The 25,130-nt window shown below is 40.5% G+C and overlaps 1 protein-coding gene across 7 annotated transcripts in view; it reads left to right on the top strand.

Annotated features, from left to right (window-relative positions):
- Window positions 1-23,548, top strand: part of zeb2a (zinc finger E-box binding homeobox 2a) — a 67,723-nt gene extending 44,175 nt beyond the window's left edge. For 3 of the 7 annotated variants that reach the window (XM_079619873.1, XM_079619875.1, XM_079619874.1), the window contains 8 exons: window positions 10,716-10,934; window positions 13,743-13,811; window positions 14,816-15,004; window positions 15,507-15,721; window positions 17,292-17,400; window positions 17,737-19,697; window positions 20,211-20,313; window positions 21,899-23,548. In XM_079619873.1, the coding sequence (XP_079475999.1) occupies window positions 10,716-10,934; window positions 13,743-13,811; window positions 14,816-15,004; window positions 15,507-15,721; window positions 17,292-17,400; window positions 17,737-19,697; window positions 20,211-20,313; window positions 21,899-22,503 (3,470 nt within the window). In that variant the 3' untranslated portion in view covers window positions 22,504-23,548. Of the gene's footprint in view, window positions 1-7,318; window positions 7,739-10,715; window positions 10,935-13,742; window positions 13,812-14,815; window positions 15,005-15,506; window positions 15,722-17,291; window positions 17,401-17,736; window positions 19,698-20,210; window positions 20,392-21,898 lie in introns of those variants that run through there. The other 4 variants (XM_079619870.1, XM_079619872.1, XM_079619871.1 and 1 more) reach the window with 2 other exon arrangements.
- The last annotated feature ends 1,582 nt before the right edge of the window (window positions 23,549-25,130 follow it).

Genomic DNA, 25,130 nt, shown 5'->3' with positions numbered 1-25,130 from the left:
TTTATAATGAAATATTATTTAAACGGAGCTCAAACAGTTAACTGCCTTATACGAGCTCAGAAAACGAGAAGCCGTATATGGGAGAATGTGACCTACGGTCCTTCACCCTTGTTTAAATAACAGGTTTTGAGACCGTGGAGGTTTTTCTTGGCACCTGTTGAAGTCAAAACTCCCCAAAACAGACAGTTTCACAGGCTTTTGTATTTTAAGAAAACATGTATTTTTGGCCACTGTCTAGCTCTGGTTTCCATGGAACTCTGGGAGAAGGTCAGAAATCAGCTTTTCTTTTGAGGTGACCATGCAAAGATTGTGTTATTTATTGATGTATTTGTTTAGCCATTTTTAACTGAAAGGTTTGAGCTGTATTGCATTTTTTAGAGGCACCGTTGTATTACCCAACAGCTAAAATCAACAATAACAGAGCCAGCGTTGAAAGTTTATGAACATAATATGGATAATTATACAGTAGAGTTGTGGCGAATGAAAAAACAATAAACATTGGGGTGTGAAATAAGAAACCCAGTCTTATAGGGCATTTATATGGTCTCTTTTAGTCTGTAGGTTTCAACACAAACTACCTGATGCCATTTTTAACAAACAGAGTTTTATGGTGATATTCATATAACGTAAAATGAGTGACCATCCGATAACATGAGAAACTAACTTTTCTAGACTATTGCAGTAAATATAATTGCAATAATGTGATTAATATTTTATAGCACACTCATTTGCTTTGGTGGTTCCTCCTGATGGCCATTATCATGAGGGATTTAGTCACAAATCAAGCAACATTGAGCTGCAAACGTTCTTGAAGTGACTGTCCAGGGTACAGTAACTCTAACGCCAATAATTCAGCCTGTTTGTAAATGGCCTCGGCTAACGCTTTGCCACTCCCTGCGTTAAATCATAGATGATTCCCTAACAAAGCGGCAAACCCTGACTGCTCAGGAGTTAACATGGGTCTTTCCTGTTCTGTGAAAGCCCTGCGGTCCTCAGCATTACGAATGATGTGGCTTCTGAGAGCCTTAACACAGTCGACGGAATGAATACGACTTCCGTTTTAGACGATAATATGATCCGCGTGTGCTCCCTGGAGGTGTCATCAAGGAGAAAGACGAATCCTCATCGCTGAACAGAGGAAGTGAAGGGAACAATGGCCCCCTCAATATTTACTGGTTCTCCACTCTAAGCCTGTCTTATAATCGCCTGAGCCAAGGAGATGTTTATGGCTTCCCCCTGGACTATTTGTATGTATGCTCGTGTGCGTGCGTGTGTGTGTGTGTGTATGTGTGTGTGAGAGAGAGAGAGAGCTTACCCAAAGGAGTGGTTACAGAGGGAGGCTGTAGCTTTAAGCTCTGCAGTACCTTTTGATTCCTGTAATCGGCATTCTAATTATCCACTTGAGCTAATTAGCACCTTGCGTTACCCCAGGTGTGTTACTGTAAACATCATCAAAGTAGCTCACTTTCACACTCTTTGATGTGCTCCTAATCCAGCACCTCCTCCCAGAAAACCAGAGATATTCATCCTTTGCATGTTACCCAATTTGCAAAATAATGTTGGTGTTTTATAAATCATTTTAAACAGATTTTTTTTCTCTAAAATAATGTAATATTTATTTGAAATATTTTTAATTATGAATTTATTTATGTAAAAATCTCCATATAAGTATATAAAAGTTGTTTTTGTTTACACACACACATAGACACACAAACCGATTAGATTTAGAATGTTTCGATTTTTTAATAGTTTATTAAATTATTTAATTTATATATAAATACATTTAGATTTTTATATTAATTAGATATTTTAAATATATGCATGTAAATATCAAAATATTCTTTTATATTTTAATATGTATTTTTTTGCCTATATCAGTACATCAGCCAGTATTTCTTTTTATGTATATAAATTACTTCGGTGCAATTCTATAAATGCTCAAGCCAATACGAGTCACTGATCAGCACTATTGTCAGCATTGTTGTTCATTCATTCTGTTCTTGCCTCTATAACAATTCAGAATGACAATACAGAAGGGCCAAATATGGGTCCCTGGTGCATCCCTTGGGTCATCTGACCTTTGTCAGAGAATGACCACATAAAGGGCCGAATCGTTCCCTTGTGTGCTACCTGCTGGGGAAACTATTCAGGTGACCAAACTCCTCACACAAGTGTGTATGTGCTAGGATGTGTGTACGGGAGGGGGTGCTGAACAGATGTGTTTTACTCCCTCATTAACATCAGAAAGAGCTACTCTGATTGAAGGTCCTGGACCAAGGGGGCTCTATTTCTCATTGGATGTGGACTGTCCCCATTCACTCACGCACACTCACACACACTGACCTCTTTAAAAGGCTCCCACCTACACTGCCAGCTGGCAACTGGTTAGGTTTTGCTGTGGTCTCAACAGTCCACACCACAGATCCATGCACATGAGCTCTCCGAACACCTCAGGTCGCACACACCCATAAACATGTTGGCAGCCGAACACAGACATGCACTTTCCACAAATGATCTTCCCAGTGTCACGTTTCTGCAGGGTCAAACGATCCATTTGAATCCATTTCGAAAGTATCTTAAAACGTGAAATAAGCACTGCGACCTTACATATCAGCCACAACCCAAATTCAAAAACCTTTATAAATTAAATACTTTTGAAATCCCTGCTAACTGTTAACTAGTTGAGAATACGGCTCCCACAATCGTCAACAAAGTACTTAAGCGGCGAGACGCATGGTGATTCAGGTTTTGCCCGGCTCTTTTTCAAGTCAAAGGAATAAGGCTTACTGTAATCTGCACTGGCAGCGCCGTATGTTATTTTCCTGTCCTAATTAATCTTACAGGAGGTGTAATTCAACTTCAGATTAGGCCCGCACCTCACACAGATTAATTAATGTCTCTAATCAGCAACAGCAAAATTAATTTTGCCCTGATTACGCGCTTTTGAATTTGCATGTGCTTAAAGCAGGCTCTTTATTTCATTATGATATCGAGAGCAGATTCTTGCACACACACACACACACACACACACACACACACACACACACACACACACACACACACACACACACACACACACACACACACACACACGAAACAAGTTTAGGCTGCTGTAAATGGACATACACACAACTGGATGCGGGCATAATCTGTGTTATTCACTCGTGTTTTGGCACACACAGCACACAAGGCGCATGTACACACACGCTCGCGGCAGTAGCCAGGAGCTGTTTGCAGTAGAGTGTTATTGATGGGGCTGTGGGAGTGATGGAGAGAGAGAGGCTGAAGAACAACGCAGCAGATGCGCTGACAGTTGTTCACAGGCAACCTTGTGCATGTTTAATACCACCCCAGCTGATCCTGGGCCTGCCGAACACAGGAGAGCGCAGCTTCCATCCAGCATGCATGTGTGTTTGACAAAGCCATCTTTGCCCCGAGCGGCCCATGTATATGGAGAGATATAGGGAGGAAAATCGCATTCAGCTGAGCTAGAGGTGTGTGAAATGGCACGGTAATGCATGGCCGTGCCTTGCAAGAGCAAGACACCAATCTCAGCTGGATTTTTGAGGTGCAAAAAAAATTGTCAATAGTGTAGAGAATGAAGCACAGCTCACACAGAAGTCAGTTTCAAACCAAGCAGCGTTCTGTCTATCAACACAACTAACTTTAACCCGAGGGGAAATCTTTCACCTTCACACAAAATTCCTGATCGCGTTGATTCGTATTGAAATGACTGGATTTCACTCGTGAAAAATTTCTGAACAATGTAAATGCGGCTGCACCTCTAGGCTTGAATTATTCTCTCTGAATCAAACGTACAACTCTCTATCCATAATTGAAGCACCAACCAACTCCGAGAATGTGAGGGATTTTTAGGGAATTGTTATAAACGAACGCTTTTGCGCAGCACTTGTGAAAGTACAATTAGCGGTCATATGCTGTGAACACTTGCCAAGACACACTGAAGAACGTCCAAAAAGGAGAAGTTTTTGAGAAGAAGGCTTGAAATCAAACAATGCATCGCTAAATTCTCTGAGGGTTTCTTATGATAAGGTAGAGATTGAGTTCGTCTTTGTGGTGCCAGTGAAAGAGTGCTTGTTTTCTTTTTTCCTCTCAAATGAAGCACACCATAAAATGGTGGAGGGCAGAAGAAGGAAGTGTGGGAAGGTTGTGGGCAGGATGGATGGATGGATAGATAGATAGAGCCACTCCTTACATGAATATTTCATTAGCAACCTGTCTGCTGGTCTGGAGCCTTCATTTAAAGCCCCCCTTTGAGGTCTTATTTTTTTGCTCCATCTGGACCTGTTAGCTTTCAGAAACCCAACAAGCACCTCTGGCAATGCCACTGAGGAGTCTTAGTAGAACACAAGCTGTTTCCTTTTAGTTTCGCCTTTTGTCTGATAGTAAACAGGTATTAGGGAAAGATCATTGTGTTCCGTGAAATCAGCCTTAAATAAAAGTAATGAAAAGCCTGCAATCAATTTTCCTGAAGTGGAGAAGTTGGACGCTGTTTCAGGCAGTGCAATAGGAGTTATATTGATGGCATATGAGGAGATATAATTGTATTCACACCATAAATATGTGCTTTAAAGTGGTAGTTCACCCAAAAATGAAAATTCTGTCATCATTTATGCTCCCTCGTGCCAGTTCAAAACTGTCTTTATTTTTTCTGTGGAACGTAAAAGATATTTTGGGTAATGTCTTAGTTTTTTCCCCCATTGGTAACTAAAACTGTTGTTTGGTTACCAACATTCTTCAAAATATCTTCTTTTGTGTTCCACAGAAGAGTCATACAGGTTTGGAATGTCATGAGGGTGAGTAAATAATAAAAGAATTTTCAGTTTTGAGTCAACTACCTTTAAAAAAAAAAAAAAAACCCAAGTATGGTGGTTGTTGTTTGAGTACTTTGCATTCTTACTTGAGAAGCAGAATTAATTGTACCTCTCTAAAAAGTACAAAAACATTGCTTATGTAACAAAAAATTATGTAAAGTGTCTCGTTGGTTTCTCTCCGAGAGGGAACCTGGTGTTGTTTTGCTCGTGAAACTGTTTGAACAGCTAGTGACCGACGGGCCAATCGCATGCTGAGAGCCACAGAGCATCTGCCGGGAGATTTGCATATTAATTGACCCATATTAACTTCCAAAAAAAATTGATAGACTCCGAACTCGGCCAACAAATTCATCTGCCCGTGCTTCTAAACCCTCACCTGCCGATTTTATGGTAGGGTATCACGGTACAAAGACGTTGTGCTCAAAGGAAAGAAAACCTAAAATTGCAGGTTTTGTTAGTGTGTGTAATTTGCGTCGTCTCTTTTCAGCTCTCTCGCCCTGAGGCGGTTTGGGCTTTTTGTGGTTGTTCTTTTCTCCCAGAGTGCAACCTGACTGATAGTTCGTCTGAGATAGAGGTTGACTTCTTTATCTTCCTCTGTGCAGCATATTGTGTTCTCCTCTCCTCCTGTCTTTTCTCCTCCTCAGGGTAGCCCAGTGAGCTATTGTGTGTCTCCAGCCCTACGATCTTACACACACACATACACACACAGGCACTCTGAGGCTGGTAGAGGCCCAGAACAGTTGTCGAGAGAGAGAGGGGTAACATGTGCATGGGGTGGGCACAGATGGTGGGTCTGCGTGGGGGAGGAAGGGGGAAAGGTGGGCCGTCTGGCGGCATGAGCAAGCCTCAGAGAGCTCTCTCTCTCTCTTTCTCTCGCTTCCTCTCTTCCCCTTCTCTCCTTCTTGCCTGTTGCGTTGGGTCCTATAGTAGACAAATGGGAGTTTAATTCAATTAGGGCCAGGCTACTGTTGCCGCTTCACGGCAGGGTCTGTGGAGCACCGCCACCCATTTACTGATGGGTGCACACTAGATAAGTGCGCGCGCACAAGCCGTCTTTTTCGCTCTCCTTTTTTTCACTCTCACAAATATTGGCAAGTACTGAAATACTTAAATACAAGGAAAACAAAGACCACCACAGTACACACACACACACACACACACACATACACCCTCTCCAGGTTTGCAGTAATGGTTCACGCATAGCTGAGTTTTCACTGAGGATCACCGCAGCACAAAAGCGGCCCCTCTCTTCCTGGGCCCTTTGTTCCCCCAGCACCAGTGTGACCTCTTCGGCTGCCCGGCCTTAAAACAAACATGGAGAGCCTTCTCCCCCCATCACATGCACCATAAACAAGAGCACTTTCACCAGCAGTTATCTGCATGCTAACCTTACAAGAAAAAATAGACTCAATCCAGACGCTATCTGTCAGGTTCAAGGCCTTCGCAGCCTTGCGTGGGAGTCACGGATTCATTGTTGAAAAGTGTGTAGTTTTGTACAGAACTGCTCCATGGCTATTTATATGCTTACATACTCGTGTTGAGATTGACAAGTTTCAGCATATATAAGCATACATATATTTTATTTTATTTTAAATCCTGTGCATTATTTTATTTTTCTTAATGCTAATGTACTCTTAAATCCTGCATAGATTTTGTTATTTTTTTTAATGCTATATACCTTTTAAATACTGCACAGGTATTTTATATATATATATATATATATATATATATATATATATATATATATATATATATATATATATATATATATATATATATATTTGTTTTATTGTTAAAGGAATGTGTTTCCAAAAGGCAGCATAGGACACAAGCACTTGTTGACCAATTTCATGTTCTTCACAGACTGCTGAAAGCTATTTTATTCTTTAGACCTAAAATTGGATACATTATACAACTTATTATTATATCCAACAGGTGAAATCAAATCATTCCCTTTCAGAATGTGGAAGTTCCCTTGCATTTAAAAAAAAAAATCTTGTTACAGTTATTTCCCATTCATTTTAGAACAGACGGCTGCCTCAGTGTGTTCTTTACCTCTGTGCTGTTTTTGAAGCACGAAACAGGTAAAAGTTTGCCCTCCCTGGCCCTTTTTGCGCATGAATGGAAGATGGCTGATTTGATTTACATGGATCATTTCCAGGCTATAGCCACTAGGCAGCGACCTCCTTTCAAGTGTTTGAAGTCTTACCTAGTCGCCCCCTCCCCCACTGCACACTCAGGTGATGCGCACCGCACAGGAGAGAGAGAGAGAGAGAGAGAGAGAGAGAGAGAGAGAACAGAGTGGTTATTTTCCACCGTCTGTTCCGCCGGGTTTCATTACCGTGGCAGAGAGGCACCTGGGAAAGACCTGCGGCAGGCTGTCTGATTCTCAATATGGATGTGGAATACGCGCTCACCTTTCTGTTTCGGCCGCTAGGAACAGACGGAAAGGAGATTAAAGGAAGGGGAAAAGATGGATAGCAGGCGGATTACCTGGGAACAGGGAATGTTGAAAAGGTGTGTGAGCCAGCGGAGGTGTCGTTCAGTTCAGATGGATGTGATTGTTGAGCGTTCGCTCTTACAGAAGCCTTTCCTGTCTGAAATAATCGAACGCTTGAATCATCCTTCGCCACGTAACAGGGAAATGGCTCCAATGGACATTGTGGCTTTGAGTTTGCAGGTGTGTCTGCAGCTTTCCCCCGAGCGCTGGGAACACACTCCGCATATGAGATGAGAGGATTGTAAGAGATTGTGACAGAGCACACACATACCTGTCTAAACAGCTAAACTGCTCAGAAGAACATGTGTGTGTGTGTGTGATTGCACAACTCCAGGCTATGGAATGTGTGAACCTCTCCCAGTTAGCGGGGACTCTTAGTTTGTCCAAACTGGACAGGCACAAGGTATTGTTTCTGTAATTATGTTAAATGTTTGTTTGCTAATTCCATCATCAGCATTTAAAAGATTCTGCCAATGTAGTTTGTTACTGAGTTCTTGTTAAGGATGACTTTTAGAACCATCTTGAAATGCATTATGCCTTATTCTCAAAGGACAGCTAGCAGAATGATAGGTGGGGTTGTTCGAGAATATGAAATGGCACAGAGAGAGAGAGAGAGAGAGAGAGAGAGAGAGAGAGAGAGAGAGAGAGAGAGAGAGAAGGGAGGGAGGGGAGAAAGGAGAAGTAAGGGCGAGAGAGAAGAGAGGTGGCCTCTTTGTCTCTAGGGTGAGCACAATGGACCGTTCACTGCAGGAATTATACAGCAGGACAGCTGCCGGAATGACACACTAAAATGGCAGCCAATAGTATTACAATGGGGGCTGGACTACACAGGAGAAAGCGCATTTGATTGGTAGATACAAAATAAAGTTACAAAGTATATGTTTTAATCATACTTTTATTCTTACTTTAGTTTTACTAGTATATACAAAATAATATTAATAATTATGATAATATTAATAATAATATAAAAAAATAGAAAATTGAACAAATCAAAGTTACAACCTGCAGGAGTTCATTCCATTTTTTTTAAATCAATTTTAATTTTATTGCAGATGACGAGGTTCACATTTTATTACGGTACCTGAAAATGCGAAAATTTATAGAAATTACATAAATTATTGTGACTAGTTATATGGATGAAAACAAACATCTTATTACAATGGTGAAAACATTTATACAGTGATCTCTTGATTTTATTTTTTTACTCCCACACACACAAGTGCACAGCTGCATACAATATCTCATTCACATCTGTCAGACCCATGTGACCTTAGAGGCAAATTGTTTGATGGATTGCTTTGAGTGTCCATCATTTGCTTTTCTATTACTGACACACACACACACACACACACACACACACACACACACACACACACACACACACACACACACACACACACACACACACACACACACACACACAGGCAAAGTATCTGCTTGTCAGAGTTCAAAATATGCCTGTTCCTTTTTCCAAAATGGTTTTCAAACCTCAGCGTTTTCTATTTATATTTGTGTCATGAGAGAATATGCAATTATAGTCAAATTAGAACATACTTTCAGAACAAACCATACTGACTTTCTGTAAAAAAAAAAAAAAATCTCAAGCATCCACTCAAGTATTCAAGCTATGTCATTAGGAATGTAGATGGCTAGCATATGCTGTTAAAAAACACAAGCAAGAACAGGAAAATGTGATGTAAAGAGTTTAGTGTTTTGTGTGGGCTTAAAGTCAAACCGCTAAGCAGTTCACTATTATTAATATTCAGCTCTGACCTCTGTATTCATCCTCTTGATTCTTTTCCCAGTCCTCCCACTTCTTTCTTTTCCTTCAGAACACTCCCACCATTCAAACTCTGAATGATTGGCCGCAGCTTTTTAGCTCCGGTACCAACATTCAGTGCTGCCTTTCGTACGGTACCTGGGCAAGAAAGTGAAGTGCACTTATTACTGGGCTAAAGGTGAAGAAATATATGGGTTTGAGTGAAAGGGATGAAACGTGGGAGGAGGTAACAGAGGATAGGAAAAAAAGTCAAGATAAAGTTGCTTTACGTCCAAGGTATACTCGGACCACACAAAGAGCCTCTCATGTCTTACTTTCAACCACTCCCTTTATGTCTCTCTTTTGCTTTCTCTTGCTCGCCTTCTCCTTTTCATTCAAGGAGGGGGGGTCTTCACCCTCGGCCTGAAGTCGCTCTTAAATAATCCCGCTGGTCACACCTCTTAGTTAGAAAGCTTTTTGTCCCACGCCCCTCACCCCCGCCATACCACCTCACCCCACTCTTTGGTATTCAGCCCGGGTCAGTGCATTTCGACCATCCCTTGTACCCGAGATGGTTCCCCTTTTAATTTGCACCTGTTGCGCAGTTGTCCGGGGGAGCAAATGCAGCCCCACGGATCAGACAAAGATCATATTATGATCAGATACGTGCAGCTAATCTTCACGTCCTCTGGCGAGAACCGGCAAAGGGAAGCGGTCAGCCTTTTTTGCATGGGAACCTGTGAAAAAAAGACATCATTGGCATTTTTTTTAAGTGAATGGGCTCCTAGGGAGAGATTAGGGGTAGTTAAGGTACGGAGGAGGGAATGGAGCGTTCCACAGCCCAGTTGAGTCCATTTGACGCCAACGAACTGGGAAATAGAGCACTGATGGAAGGGAAAGTTTGTTGTTTTTTAAAACTCTGTGTTCAGAAGAGGGAGAAAATTGTCCTGAAATCAGCAATTAGGGTTTTTTAATCTAACCATTAGAGAAACTTCCCACTAGTTCTCACTGCTTTGGCAGCGTGCCTCTGAGATAAGGTGCGCGGAGAGCCTGGGGAGATGTATGCTGTATTAGGCAAGGAAAGAACTTCAAATGAACCTGAACGTTAAACTGTTGTTCCCATGATGTAAGCTTCATAGTTTATTAGACCCTCATCACCTCTCACCCCCAGAGTTGTGTGGGATTTTGGTTTGCTTTATCATGCTCTCTTTTGTTGTGTATCAAGCAATCTGGTCTTGTGAGGCTTCCATTATCTTGACATCAAGACTTTGGAAATGTTCTAATATGTAATATATATTATTAAACAAGTTTTTATTTACAATCTATTTACATATTTATTTTAGATTATTTAGATTATCCATGGGTCAGAAAATGTTGACAACCCTGCTTTTTACTTTTTATCAAGCTACGTACTTGATAAAAGTACAATATCAATCCCCCCCCCATCTCCATTTATTTTCACTGGCGACTCTGTCTTTATTGTGTGCTTATTGCATATGTGAAGAAGTGGGTTAACAGGCCAAGATTGTAATCGTATAGCCATACCACTAAGACTGCACAGACTTCTTTTGAGATGTCGGTAAACTCACATAGTAACACATTAACTCTTTTCTGTCCTCAGTGCTGAGTTATGAAAACGTGGTGGATGCGGGTTCAGGGTCCGATGAGGAGGACAGACTGCTGGGTTCCGAGGGCGAAGGCAGTCCAGCAGGTGTGCCGAGCCTGGAGGCTTCACCCCGGGTAGCCCATGCCCTGCTCTCCTGCCGGGGGGATGAAGAAAACGAAAGCCAGGATGGGGCAGGGGCCCATGTCTGGCGCCACGAAGACCTGAATGGTTCAGGTAAGAGTGAGAGCTGAGAATATTAGAGCGATTTGTGGTATTAACATATGAAACATAGCTGAGGTTCATTTGTTTTATCTATCAAACTTGCAGTTTTCATATTACCAGGACAGAGTGGCTTTATTTACTAGGCCAACACCTAGCAGCTGTCTGGCATTTTTGATGTAATGGCAACTTTTAGACTATTAGCTCACTTTTCTACTTTGGTTTCTTACTGTTGTCACAAAGTAGGTTACACCTAATCTTTAGTAGATCATCACTCCACACCCCTTTCTTTTGGCTTCGTTTTGACTCACCCACCCAAAACCGAAAGCGATCAAGATCACGGACAAGACCCAAGCTAGTGAGGCTTTAAAGATGAATTCTCTTAATTAGGATCGCAGAGCTATCATTTAGCAGGAGCCTGCCCTGCTGAAGACTCATTAAAGGCCTTAAATGAAATTTTTAGCATTATGATGGCCATTTACATACATAATAGGCCCACAATTCCCTGGGCCTGGCTGACAGTTACAGAGTGAAGGGAGAACTCATGCGAGTCGCCCGGTTTGATAAAATAAAAAAAGAAAGAAAAAAAACCCGACCCCCAGCAATCAGTCTCAGCTAATGACTAAACCATATGCATCACTTAACTTCAGAGAGTGTCACAGTCACAGAACTAAACAGGGTCTTCAGGGATGTGTCATTCGCTTGAACAGTGTTTTGTTTAGTTGATGTTCACACTATATGCTAGATTAATGAACGTCAGTTTATTTGAATGCCACGCCTCTGGTAGCATAGCATTATTTTATCTTAGTGATTAAATATGAAGAGATGAGTCCACTAGCTGGAAGAAAAATACTGTGGTAGATGCTGGTAAATGGAGCATCTTAACAGAGGCTGCATGAATCATCTTCCTCTTTGCTGTGGTTCCTTGAGAAGATGCACCTCAAGTCTTTATATGCTTTTCTAAGACAGTGGGGTTCAACAGACCACCTGTGAAAATGCTTCTAATTAGCATTTTTCTGATTTATAAAAGTTATTATTTTTTCAATATTTTTTTCCTATTAAAAAGGATATGATCAGAATTTAATTTGAGTGAATATATGTAATTAATATACTCCACCGTTCAAAAATGTTTTTGAAAGAAGTCTCTTTTAAAATGTTATTTATTCCTGTGAGGGCAAAGCTTAATTTTCAGCAGCCATCACTCCAGTCGTCAGTGTCACATGATCCTTCAGAAATCATTATAACATGCTGATTTGGTGCTCAAGAAACATATCTTATTATTATCAATGTTTAAACAATTGCGCTTCTTAATATTTTTATGGAAACCGTGATCATTTTATTCAGGATTCTTTGATAAATAAAATGTTAAAAAGAACAGCATTTATTTGAAATAAAAATCTGCTCAACATTTATATTGTAAACGGTTTTTGTCACTTTTTAACAACGATTTTGTCTTTTCTGAATAAAAGTATTAATTTCTTTTAAAAAACACACACACACAAGAAGAACATGAATATGTAAAGTTCTTGCATTATACACTGTATAGAAGTATCAGCACATATCGGTACTGTAGCTCCAGTGTTTGCAAGCATATTTACAAGCATAATAAGTCCATGTCAAATTGACAATTGAAACAAAATATCATTTAATTATGCACCAAAAGAGATCTGGAACTTCTCTTGTGTTGCAGTGGTTAAAATCATTGCCTCAGGGGGCCTGCAGCTACCACAAGCAGAACTGAGACTCTAATGTAGTTGCCACTTTGTCACTCGAGGAAACTTATTTACTCGAAATTAATATCTGATACCTCATTGGCTTCCCTTAAACTGTTTTCGGTGCGCCGCACATGACGTTCGGTCCTTCATATGACCTTCAAATATCCACATGCTAATACTGCTAATCGCTAACCCTCCCAAAGAAGTTTTAAGCCAATGTACCTCAAAGGAAAACACAATTCTGAGAATATTTTCGCTGGCTCCAGGCCTTGCACTTTTATCTGCACGGCACAGGAGGAGACAATTTCACCAGGAAGGGGTTTCGTGAAGGCAAGCCCCCTATTAGCAAATGCCTTGTTTCATAAAACTTTGTTCAATGAAACGCATCCAAGTAAAGCTTTTGATGCTCAAATCATCCCTTCAAGAAGCATTGCTCTGAGAAGTTTCTCTCACAATGATTTCAAACACAGCTTTGAAAGACATCTCTTAAATGTGGTGAAAAGTGAGAGAATTCGCTGACTTTCAGGAGCTCTCTCGGTTGTCATACTTAGATAATGAGGAAGGAAGTGGAAGGCAGTTTTGAAATTAAACAGTACTTATGCCGTGGAGGCGTGCGGGTGTGTGTGTGTCAGGAGTCTTGGAGTACCCTTGTTTTCCCCCTGCGATGTGGTGTAAGAGGTGCTGTATATCCTCCTTTTGTGGGGGAAGCTTATGATACTTGTGACTGCCGGTATGAGGTCACATGAGGGGGAGGAGGAGGAACAAACACAATAGCTGCAGTATATGAGCAAACTTCTCTCAGACCACCCTCCTCTCCTCCCTAAATACCTTGACATGATTTCTTATGCCCCGCTTAAGAGAAGTGTATCATTCTCTGAGCTTCTGTCAACACGTTTGAGATATATCCCTTCCTAATATGTCCTCTTATCATCAGGATGATTTATTTTTCATTTGCTGTGTCATATTTATCTAATCTAATTACACTTAAACACACATTAAATATGTTCATTAAAATGAAAATTTGGTTATGCACAATTTTGTTTTTGTTTGTGATTATCATGATCATTTAAAACAAGTGTTTTCTCTTTTCTACATGGCACTATTACAGATGAGAGAAAAGCCGAGTACAACTCCATGAGCCCTGACGTCTCTCTTCATGGAATTGGAAATGGTACAGGTGAGATCACTTCACAATATTTTCAAATATCCGTGCATACAGTAGATACACAATAAATAACTATATTTAGAGAGATAGGTCAACCATTTTTAGTAATCAAGATACTTTATCAAATCTTGAGCATATTCATCATGAAATGCCTTTTATGTAAGTGTGTAACATCTCTTAAGACCATACGTAAACTCGTGCGTGGCACACACTTGAGCATCTGAGATAATGCTTCCTCGTGTGTCCATGGGAGATGGAAAATAAACATTTTTTAGTTGAGCGCGAGTGCATGGCAAATCACATTTTGCAGCCAAATTGAGTTTAAGACCAAAATCGAATTTGTTCAGTCCATGTACTTTCAAATTGATTCCAAAGAAACAATAACATTTTCATTTGCTTACCCAAAGAGTCCAGTCATCTGAAGAAAAAGTATCATTTGCAATAACTTCTGTCATTTTATTAGTTATCTACCCATATTACCTCATGTTTTTTTTATTTATAAATCTACTTTTCTATAAGGCACTCTTGTCTTCATCCTGTCAGTATCTTTTAGTTGTTCTCCATAAAGCATCCAAAAACCTATTGTTTACAAAAATCACGTTTAAAATCTTGTTCTGTGCAATTACACGTAACACATGATCCATAATTAGATTATTGAGTCCGATTTTATGTATACGATGAGCAATACAAAGTGAGATCAGTTACCCCAGCACGCCTAATTGCCATATAACTCAATTACCCATAATGCTGGAAATGTTTAAAGCATTTTCAAACATGCAAGAGGATGCTTAAAGAGTGCTTGATGATCAAGCTGGCTCCTATTAGTCTTTGAAGTGGCCATTATGTTGTAACTTAAATAAATACTTCCACCTTGAAAGGCCTTCTAATGGTTTGGTCTCCACTACATCACACTTAGCGGGACCAGTGTCCTGATATTCAGCTTGGTCCTTTCCAATGACACTGAGCATCAACCACTGGATTCATTTGTGCTTTTTCTCCCCACTTCCTGTGTGCAGTTAAGGGTATTGATGCCTCTTCAGAGCTGGAAAGCTTCTTTGCCAAGAGGAAACTGGATGACGGTGAGGGACATGCAGCGAGCATTGCAGAATACCTGCAGGATACTGTTATCATTTATCCAGAAGACCCAGAGGAGGGTACACGACTGGGAACACCAGAGGCCAACGGACAAGATGAAAATGAAAACGGTAGGCATTAAACTATACATATAAAAACGCAATACATAAAAAGATTATCTAACATTTACTACTCACCAAGTGCAAGTATAAATTGTTTTTGGCCACATTGTCAAAGAGACAAAAAAAAATATTTTTTTGGTAATAAAAAAATAAGTACAAATCTGTTTCATAACCAGTAAGAAATATTTGTATTTAAAAGTTTGTACAATACCTATCTATTTTATTATTATTATTAAATTTAATTTAATTTGACTTTATCTGCAAATTAGTGTGGGTGGACAAAGTGTAAAAATGTTTTTTTTTATAGATTTGTCATATCTTAAATGTAAAAAAAAAAACCAAGTGAATATAAAATAAACAAATAAATGAAGTAATTATTGGCTGTTTCAAATTTCTTTACCTATCGTTCTCCCATGGCCTCATATGGCAACTGTTTGTCCTACATATGCTGATTTTTTTTCTTCTTCAATCCCCCTCCTTCACTCTGTTTGCTCCTTTCAATTTTGCCCAGATCTGGCACTGAGGACGCCAGATGCCTTTGCCCAACTGTTGACCTGCCCCTACTGTGACCGGGGCTACAAGCGGCTGACCTCTCTGAAGGAGCACATCAAGTACCGACATGAGAAAAACGATGAGAGCTTCCCCTGTCCCCTGTGCAGTGACACCTTCGCCTACCGCACGCAGCTAGAGCGCCATATGGCCACACATAAGCCTGCCAGAGATCAGGTGAGACAAGGCCCACCTTTTTTTTAAGGATTATTATAGAAATTCATTGTGAAAGATGCTGCATCTCACATTCTGAGCATTTACTTAAGTACACGTCAGAGCAGAACATGTTTTAGCCTGTTGATAGCTCCAGCATTGAAAAAGCTCCTCCGGAAGCTCCTTAATACTTGAATCCTTCACACCGGAGCCACAGCTGTGCACTGTCATACTCCCCTGAGTGTCCGCCCACAGCCGGCCATGTGTGGGCTGTTCTAGCACATTGAGTCCTATAGGCCTTCTGACTTCTCACATCAGCTGTTGGAGTGGAGTCAACTCAAAAGATGCAGGGAAAGCTGATGTTAATTTTGCCTTTTAGGCCGGTCTCAACATGAGCATGCTGTGAAAAAATGCAGTGATATGGAAATATTTTGAAGAGGAAACTCTATATTGCTTTATTACTGAAGGAAAATGTTAGTTTTTGATGTGGTAAAAGGGTTTACGGTTGTTTGATAGGATTATAACAGGATATCCCGCATTTAGGCTTTCAACTCTGAACCTTAAGCAGTCTTGGGCACGTTGAAAAAGAATTTGGAATACTTGCCTTGCACTCTCATCTTACTGGCTGATTCACACACACACACACACACACACACACACACACACACACACACACACACACACACACACACACACACACACACACACACACACACACACACACACACACACACACACACACACGCACACACACACACGTATGTACACCTCTCCAGACTGAATTAAACATGACCAGATGGCATTTTTTTTCTCCTGGTGATCTAGAGTATCCTAATCCTTAAATTACTTTAAGTGTTTGTTTATTTGCTCTAAAGGGCTATTTTCCTGAAGGCTTTGAACATTCATTCCTAGTTTCACCTTGCTATGCTTAGTATTACATTTCAATGTCCATTCTGTATATATATTTGCATACACTCCTACAGTAAATGGACACCCCAATACACCTCTTAAACTGGCCTATGTACACGAGTATGACTGAACTTTTGAAGAAATAACTTCTGCATAGTACTGTACATAGTGACTATTAAACAAACGCGGACTCCCACATATTTTTCACAGACCTTTTGTGTCTGTGTGTGGGGTGCAGGGTGAACGCTGTTGTTTTTGTTTTGCATCTGGGGCCCACATTTGAATTTCAAATGGAGGAAGAGCACCTACGTTTAACTTTGAATGGTGAATACAGATACAGCCTACACTGTTTTAACTAAACCTAGACAATAAATGTTTAGAGCATGTAGATGGTAGTTTAACGGATAAGGTACTGAGAAGGTACAAAGTCACCACCAATTGATCTTGTGAACTTAATTATGCAGAAAGAAAAAAAAGATCTTAAAACTTGCTTCAGCATCCTTGGACACACATACCTAAATACAATTCTGACATATTTTTTGTCTATGATTCTCAATATAGGTAAATGTATTATTATTATTTACAGATTTAACCTTCAGAAGGAATTATTATTATATAAACTATGAACTATATCATGACTGTTTTCTTCCTGTATCAATTTCTATAATCTTTCTTTCCCTCGCAGCCTCAACTGCTAAACGAAGGGGCTGGTAACCGCAAATTCAAATGCACAGAGTGTGGAAAAGCCTTCAAATACAAGCATCATTTGAAGGAGCACCTCCGCATTCACAGTGGTGAGTGTTTCATTGAATAAATGTTGAGAGCCTCTTTTCATAAGTGCTGTAAAAAGAATGCCAATAATGTATATAATCTTATTCATATGTCTTCAATTTGCCTAATGGTGATTCAGTGTGGTTTGGACAGTCTAGATAGATGATGAATATTTAAAACCATAATTATATAATTATGCAATAATTATTTGTTATTGTATGATCCCATCATCCTATCAATCATTAAGTTGAATGATGGAATGGTGAAAAAGTTAAATGTCTAAAATATGTAAAGGAACATAATTTAATTTTTGTATTTATGCAATAATAAAAATAAGGCATGTTTTGATTTTTTTGAAGGTGAGAAGCCATATGAGTGCTCCAACTGCAAGAAGCGCTTCTCCCACTCTGGCTCCTACAGCTCCCACATAAGTAGCAAGAAATGCATTGGCCTTATCTCTATTAATGGACGGGTACGCCATGGAGTCAACAGCAAGCCTGGCTCATCACCAAACTCTGCTGCATCTTCCCCTGGCAGTCCTGCCTTAGCTCAGCTCCGTCACAAACTGGAGAATGGCAGGTCCATGAGCCTTCAAGACCCATCTGCCCACCCAGACATCAAGTCTGAGCCCATGGACTTCAATGAATACCGTCTTATGATCGCATCTCAACAAGAATATGGTGGGTCAGGCGCCTTTCTCAATGGTGGTGGCCGTAGTCCTCCAGGGATGCACAGTTCATCTCAGAACCCCCTGCAACATCTGGGCATTGGGTCGGATTCTCACCTATTGGGCTATCCAGCGTTCATCAACAACATGAGTGAGGTTCAGAAGGTTCTTCAGATTGTGGACAACACAGTTTGCCGACAGAAATTGGATGGCAACCCTGAAGAGATCTCTAAGCTTAGAGCATACATGAAGGAATTAGGCTCCCAGATGGAGGAGCAGAATCGGGTACTGGCCTCCCAGCAAGGCTTCCTTGGCGTTGGACACAACAGTCCCACCAAGACTATCATTGACTACACACTGGAAAAGGTCAATGAAGCCAAAGCATGTCTCCAGAGTTTAACAGAAGACTCTAAAAGGCGAGTGGTGGATATTAAAAAAGAAAGACCCAGCCACACCATGGATCTTCTATCTGAAGACAAAGCACAGGAGAGGGATGCGCAGTACGCACCATTCTCTTGTCAGTATTGCAAGGAGACGTTTTCTGGCCCTATTCCATTACATCAACACGAGCGCTATCTCTGCAAGATGAACGAGGAGATAAAGGCTGTCCTCAAACCTAATGATACTGTACAAACCGGTCGCAGGGGGCTTATCGGCTCAGAGCAGCATGATGGTGTGATCTCCTCATCTTTTGAGAGGAATGCCACCAGTCCAGTCAACCTCTACAAGGATCACATGACAGTACTGAAAGCCTACTTTGCCATGAACACTGAGCCCAACTCAGAGGAATTGAGGAAGATCTCCATGGCAGTGGGTCTTCCTCAGGAGTTTGTGAAGGATTCATTTGTGCAATGGAAAGCTCAATCTCACCATAGCTTCTCAAGGAAAAGATCTCCTCCTCTTGATCGAAGTGGAGAGCTCAACCATGGCTTGAGCAGGGAGTCCACTTTTGCCCGGTCACCTATTTCTCTGGGTCAATATGGCGACTCAACAGGGGAGATCCAAGCTATCACCAATGGGGATTCAGGGCACAAGTTGTCCAAACCACATCAGTTTACAGGCATCAGGCAAACCAATGAAAAGCCACTTGACACTGTGGACCACTTAAGAGGTGAGACACCCTCACCTTTGAATCTCTCATCATCATCATCCAAACACTCACATAGCAGTTCGTACACTCCTAACAGCCTCGTCTCTGAGGATGCCCATGGGGAACCACTGGACTTGTCTTTGCCAAAACAAGTTTACAAGGCAGAACGGAGATCCAAACACAATGGCTTTTCTGTTGACCACACTAGCAACTCTACTCGTGAATCAGGAACAGAGCCTTTAAATTTGGCCCACATCAAGAAGGAGTTCAACGGGCCCAATAGTTTGGGCAATGAAAATCATCTGGAGAAAAGCTCAAGCCCCATCTTTAGTATAAACCCCTTTGGTGGTGGGCACATGTACACCTCACTTCCACCTCACGGAGCATTCCCTCCACCTACTTTTATGTCTACGGCTCAAGCCAGCATCCCGGGACTCAGGCCTTACCCAGGGTTGGACCCCATGAGTTTCTTACCACCTATGGCTTACACTTACGCAGCAGGGGCAGCCACTTTTGCTGAGATGCAGCAACGGCGGAAATACCAGCGGAAACCAGGCTTCCAGGTAAATCGAATGTTTTGTTTCTGGGAAAAATAATTCCCTGTGTATTCCTTTTTTTTTAAACCTTTCAAAAAGTGTGATAAAGCACATTAAAATTCAATGTTTTATCATGCATTTCATCTTAACCAAAGTTTGATTTATTTAAAGGCTAAAGTAAATGAATAAAGAAACTAATAAAAATGTCTATACATTAAATAATAGATGTTATTAAAGGTTATTGCTTCCTAAACATAATTGTCTACAGCATTTCCATACTCTGTTACCTACATTATTTCATACTACGTTCTGTACTAAACTGAGAGAACCCTTGTAAAGTCTTCTTAATATCAAGCCATATGTCCCTCTTTTGAGACCTCTTCAGGCGATAAAGGTCTTATATAGGTTACAGAGATAAGCTCTGTCCAGACGTGGGATCAAACATGGTGCAGGGGCTGTCTCCTAGGTGGCAGGTTAGGATTAGGATTTGTGGCAGGTTAGGATTGTGTGTGAAGTGTCTAAAATCTGTTTCTTTTGCAGGGGGAGCTACTGGACAGCACAGGGGACTATCTGTCAGGGCTAGAGGACCTGACAGACAGCGAGTCGCTGCTCGCCCGGAAGAAGATTAAGAAGACTGAAAGTGGTATGTACGCGTGTGACTTGTGCGACAAAACATTCCAGAAGACCAGTTCCCTCCTAAGACACAAATATGAGCACACAGGTATATCACATTTAGACAACTCTTTTTTTTTTACCCTCGTCCACCCCCCTCCAAGTAATTCCCTTTGATCACATTGTGTTTTTTTTTCGTTTCTTTCATTCCTTTCCTTCTTTATTTTTTTCATACCTATTTTTTTCTGTCCATTGCCATACTTTTGTTGTACATTTTAAACCCATGACAAAGGTGTAACAGTTTTCTTCCTTTTGACAGGCTCAAAGGGGATTTTTTTATTATTATTTAGCATGTGACAGACAATATTTATAATCCAGCTAAAATTTACAAAAATAATTTCCACTTTAAATGGCAGATGCACACACACACAATATCTCGTATTTGCGTTTTGTTCATTGAACCACAAAAAATCTTGCGTTGGTTTTAAATTGAGCATTTGGAACACCAGTCGATATATAGACACATTGTCAATACGGTTTACTGGCATACCAACATGGCACAGTGTGCCAGGTGTGTGAAAGCCTGATGTGTGCGTGGCATTTCTACACCACAATGTGACCTACCCTCCTGGGGAACTCCTCTCTTTCACACGTTTGCATCATCCTCACTTACATTCTTCGGTCGGAATTCATAGAGAGGAATCTGCCGTCTCGTCTATTTTTGAACTTGATGAGGGGAGGTGGGGAAGGGGACCATCTCAAGTATGGCTGCTATGGAAGGTGTTGCAGGCATGCCAGGGCTATTCATGGCCAAGAATATAGTACATCTGTTCATGTGCTTGGAACTGATGGCAAATGTGTGGGTTTTTATGGCAAGTATGTTACTGGTGGAATTATTGAATGCCAAATGGCAAGTGCCTCCTACTTCACTGATTAGAGTACAATTAATTTCCTAGTTTCTGTAAGAAAGACGACGTGATCCAAGCTGGTGAAAGAGGAAGGTGTGCGGGAGGTGAAGTGTTTGGTGTTTGTATTACACAAGGCATCACGAGACAGATGTACGTCTTATCTAAGCATTTTCATATCCCAAGTCATGATGTCATAAACTCTGTCAGGGATGCTGACTGCCTCACTTTCACCTTGTGCGGCATGGAGTGATAATCACCTGATCTTCTTGGCTGCGTTCATAACAGTCACAGACAACCTCAGAATAGCGCCTCAGGACTGTGGCTTCCCCCTCACCTCCCTGCACTGTTTTTGGTAACATCTAAAATAAACGGGTGGGGTTTGTCGCTGTTTGAAACGAAGGGGTTTTTAGTCAGGACTTTTTTTTCTTTCAGTTTTTTTACCCAAACTAATCCCAAACAAGAGTTTATTTGTGTAGAATTCATCACGAGGTACAAGTTAGGAAGGAGGGATTTGTGTGGTTTCTTCAAGGATATGTGTCTTAGTAAATTGTCATGTTTTACCTTAAATTTGACTGTAATGCAAACAATATATTTGATACAAGTTTGTGCATCCTCCAAAGAGAGGATTTTCAAATAGCTTTTTATAGCTTTAGGATTTTATGGATGCTGTGCTAACCTGTTGGCTCCTCTCTCTTTGTGTCTCTGCAGGAAAGCGGCCTCACCAGTGCCAGATTTGCAAAAAAGCCTTCAAACACAAGCACCACCTCATCGAGCACTCACGTCTACACTCGGGCGAGAAACCCTACCAGTGTGACAAATGTGGCAAGCGCTTTTCCCACTCCGGCTCTTACTCGCAGCACATGAACCACCGATATTCCTACTGCAAACGGGAAGCGGAGGAGCGTGAGGCCGCCAAACAAGATAGCCACGACAATGGCGGACCTCTGGAGCCCACGGAGCTCCTAATGCGTCGGGCTTACCTTCAAGGCCTCGGGCCCCTGGGCTTTTCCGATCCAGAGGACCAGATGGAGGACATCACACGAGAAAACACCATCTTGAGAGACGGCACTGAGAGTCGGGCGAGGGAGGCAGAGGAGGCGTATCCGGAAGTGACTGACAGGCAAGAGACAGGGTTGGTGGAGGAAGAGGAAATGGAGGTTGAGGGGCGGAGATTTGAAACTCAGAGCCCTGAAGGGACAGCAAAAGATGAGAAAGAGAGCAAAGTAATGGGAGGGACAGAGGACGAGAGCTCGGAAGAGGGGAAATTAGCGAGCAAAAGAAATCCTGACTGCGAGAATGAGGATGCTGATTAACTACTGCATTTCGGAATAAGCTTCTTGTTTTCTCTTTCCCTCAAGCTTGCATCGTGCCCTTCTTCCGCCCCTTTTGGAGGGACTTTGAGCCAGATTCACATTTGTACCACACTGCCACGTCTTGGTTATCTGAACGTGCGCCTGAGGCTTGCACTCATTGAAATAAAGAGTGGAACTTCAAAATCAGGCATCAGAAACTAGGATGGAACATGAAGGAATCCATATTATGCAAAAATACAAGTGATAACGATTGTCAGAATAAAATTTAAAGAAAGGTTTTTAAAATGTACAGTGGTTTCAGCCAGAAAGCTGTGTGGTGCTGATTTCCATATAACTCCTGTGTTTCATTGTGGTCGTAGCACAAGCCTGGAAATTGCACTCTGAAAAAAAAAAAGTATTAGAAAAAAGTAAAAACAAAAAACAAATATAAAATGAACAAAAAAACACTTAGGTAAAAAGCATTGCCTATATGTACTTATACTGCGCTTGAAGACGCAGTAGTGTGTAAGTGTTATATTTCGTCTATCACTTACTGTGATACCCTTGGTTTTACCTTTCTTTTCCTGACCAGCCATTCAAGTTTTGGCGTCTCACCATGGCTTTTTATGAAGCGACTTTAAATAAATAATATCTATATGATTCTTAAACGTACAAAGTCTTAAAGTTGGCCAGGGGTGGATGGAAAGAGTCTGGGTAACTGTAATGACGAAGGCTCATTGTATGAGGTGACGTCAGAACCCCTGTGTTTTTTTTTTTCGTTCGAGAAAAGCCTTATATGCAAACCCTTTCACCTGTGTTTTCTGCAAGTGCCATCCTTGTACAGTATAAAGCGAAGTCAACTAGTGTTCTCTTTGCACCTGCTTTAGTATTAAATGAAAAATTTCACCTTGTCATTTGAAATACCTACGTCAGTATTAGTATTAGACTGCAGTTGTTTAGTTTACATATTGTTTGTGCAATTTTCTGTATTTTTTTAAGATCATCTGTCAGTATTATCTTGGTTTGTTTTGTTTTGTTCAATACAAAGTTCATTTTTATTTTAAACTACCATTTTATTTATGTGACTCATTTTATATTTCCTAATTATATTTATTTCATACTGTAGTGTACAGTATTATAGTTCCTTGATATAGATATATTTTAGTAAATAAGGATCCTTACAAGTGGAGCAAATTTTACGTAAAGAGAGCATTTATTGTATCTGGAGCGATTGCTGTGAATTGCTCTTCATACTACACTTACCTGATGAAGGAGAATCTACAATTTGGGAACTTTTGATACAATATTGTGAAAACACTGTATTTTTGACTGAAAGGAAAAAAAATTCCACTTTATTCATCTTATTTGTTTTTCCTTTTTCCCTTTTTTAGCTAAAGAAATAAGGGGGGAGGGGGGGATGTGGTTGTTGGGATTCTTTGAAATGTCTGTTGAAGTATAATTTAATTTTTAATTTGTAATTTTTCTTGAAAATGACCTTGCTCGAATAAATGTAGCCCAATTTAATTTTGAAAGCCTGTGTAACATTTCACTTAACATATCACTTAAATTTCCTCACAAGTTGACAGATATCGACACATTTATTTTATTACTTTAAATACAAAATAACCATTCTCATATAGCCAAGAAAAAAATGTGTTCAAATAGTTGGCAATTTAGTGTGTGTGTGTGTGTGCGTGCGTGCGTGCATGCGTGTGTGTGTGTGTGTGTGTGCGCGCCTGCCTTATTGTGCAAGTAATAAGGAGTGTCATCCATATTAAAAATCACCTCCATAAATTGCATGGAGAAAAATAGCTATCAAACATCAGACTTTAATATTCCCCAGTATCATTTTCTGTGCTATCATTTAATTAATTACTGGAACCTTTACCTTTTGATGTGGATTACATATAGCAATATAATCCACCTTATCAAAGTCCCTCACAGTATGATAGCCTTCTATTAGTCTCTTTGAAGTTGAATGATGTTGGGTTGCGCTAAATTAACATCAGCTGCAGGCTGCCAAACTGGCTGTGAAGTCTCAATGTTGGAACTCTATGGAGTTCCATTAACCATGACCTTGCTAATTTTCTCAACTCACATACTCATCTCAAGTTTAATTTTCAAGGAACTATTCAAGACACTTTTCTCCCTGCAGGGATGTACAGTCCATTTCATTTTAGAAGCTAAGGTTACTGTATAAATGGCCCTATCAAATTGAACCGCATAGTACTTATACATAAGCTGCATTTTTTTTTGCAAAACACATTTTCTCTGCTGTCCAAATTTTGATGGGGTAACTTATAAATAAATAAATGCATCATGCATGAGTGGGAAAACCACTTAAATGTGTATATGTTCTGACACTGAATGATAATATTTGGGATACTTTATATGAAATAATATGCTAAATAACATGCTAATTAAAATAGAAGTGTATTACAAGTGTAATTGATCTGGTCTGAGACTGTACCTGTAGTTGTTCTATTGGTTTTCCATTCAGGTGATTATCTAAAGGGACTGTTGTAAGTGCTGTTGACCACACTGTACTTCACCTACACTGACCTCTGCACACAACCCACTTATTAAACACACATACAAATAAATAAAAGGTCCAGGACATTTATGCCAGTTATTAAAATATCAGTCAC

The sequence above is a fragment of the Phoxinus phoxinus genome, assembly GCF_949152265.1.
Source record: "Phoxinus phoxinus genome assembly, chromosome: 7".
Taxonomy (NCBI): Eukaryota; Metazoa; Chordata; class Actinopteri; order Cypriniformes; family Leuciscidae; genus Phoxinus; species Phoxinus phoxinus.
The sequence above is the reverse complement of the archived record's forward strand: the minus strand, read 5'-3'. Positions and strand labels throughout refer to the sequence as shown.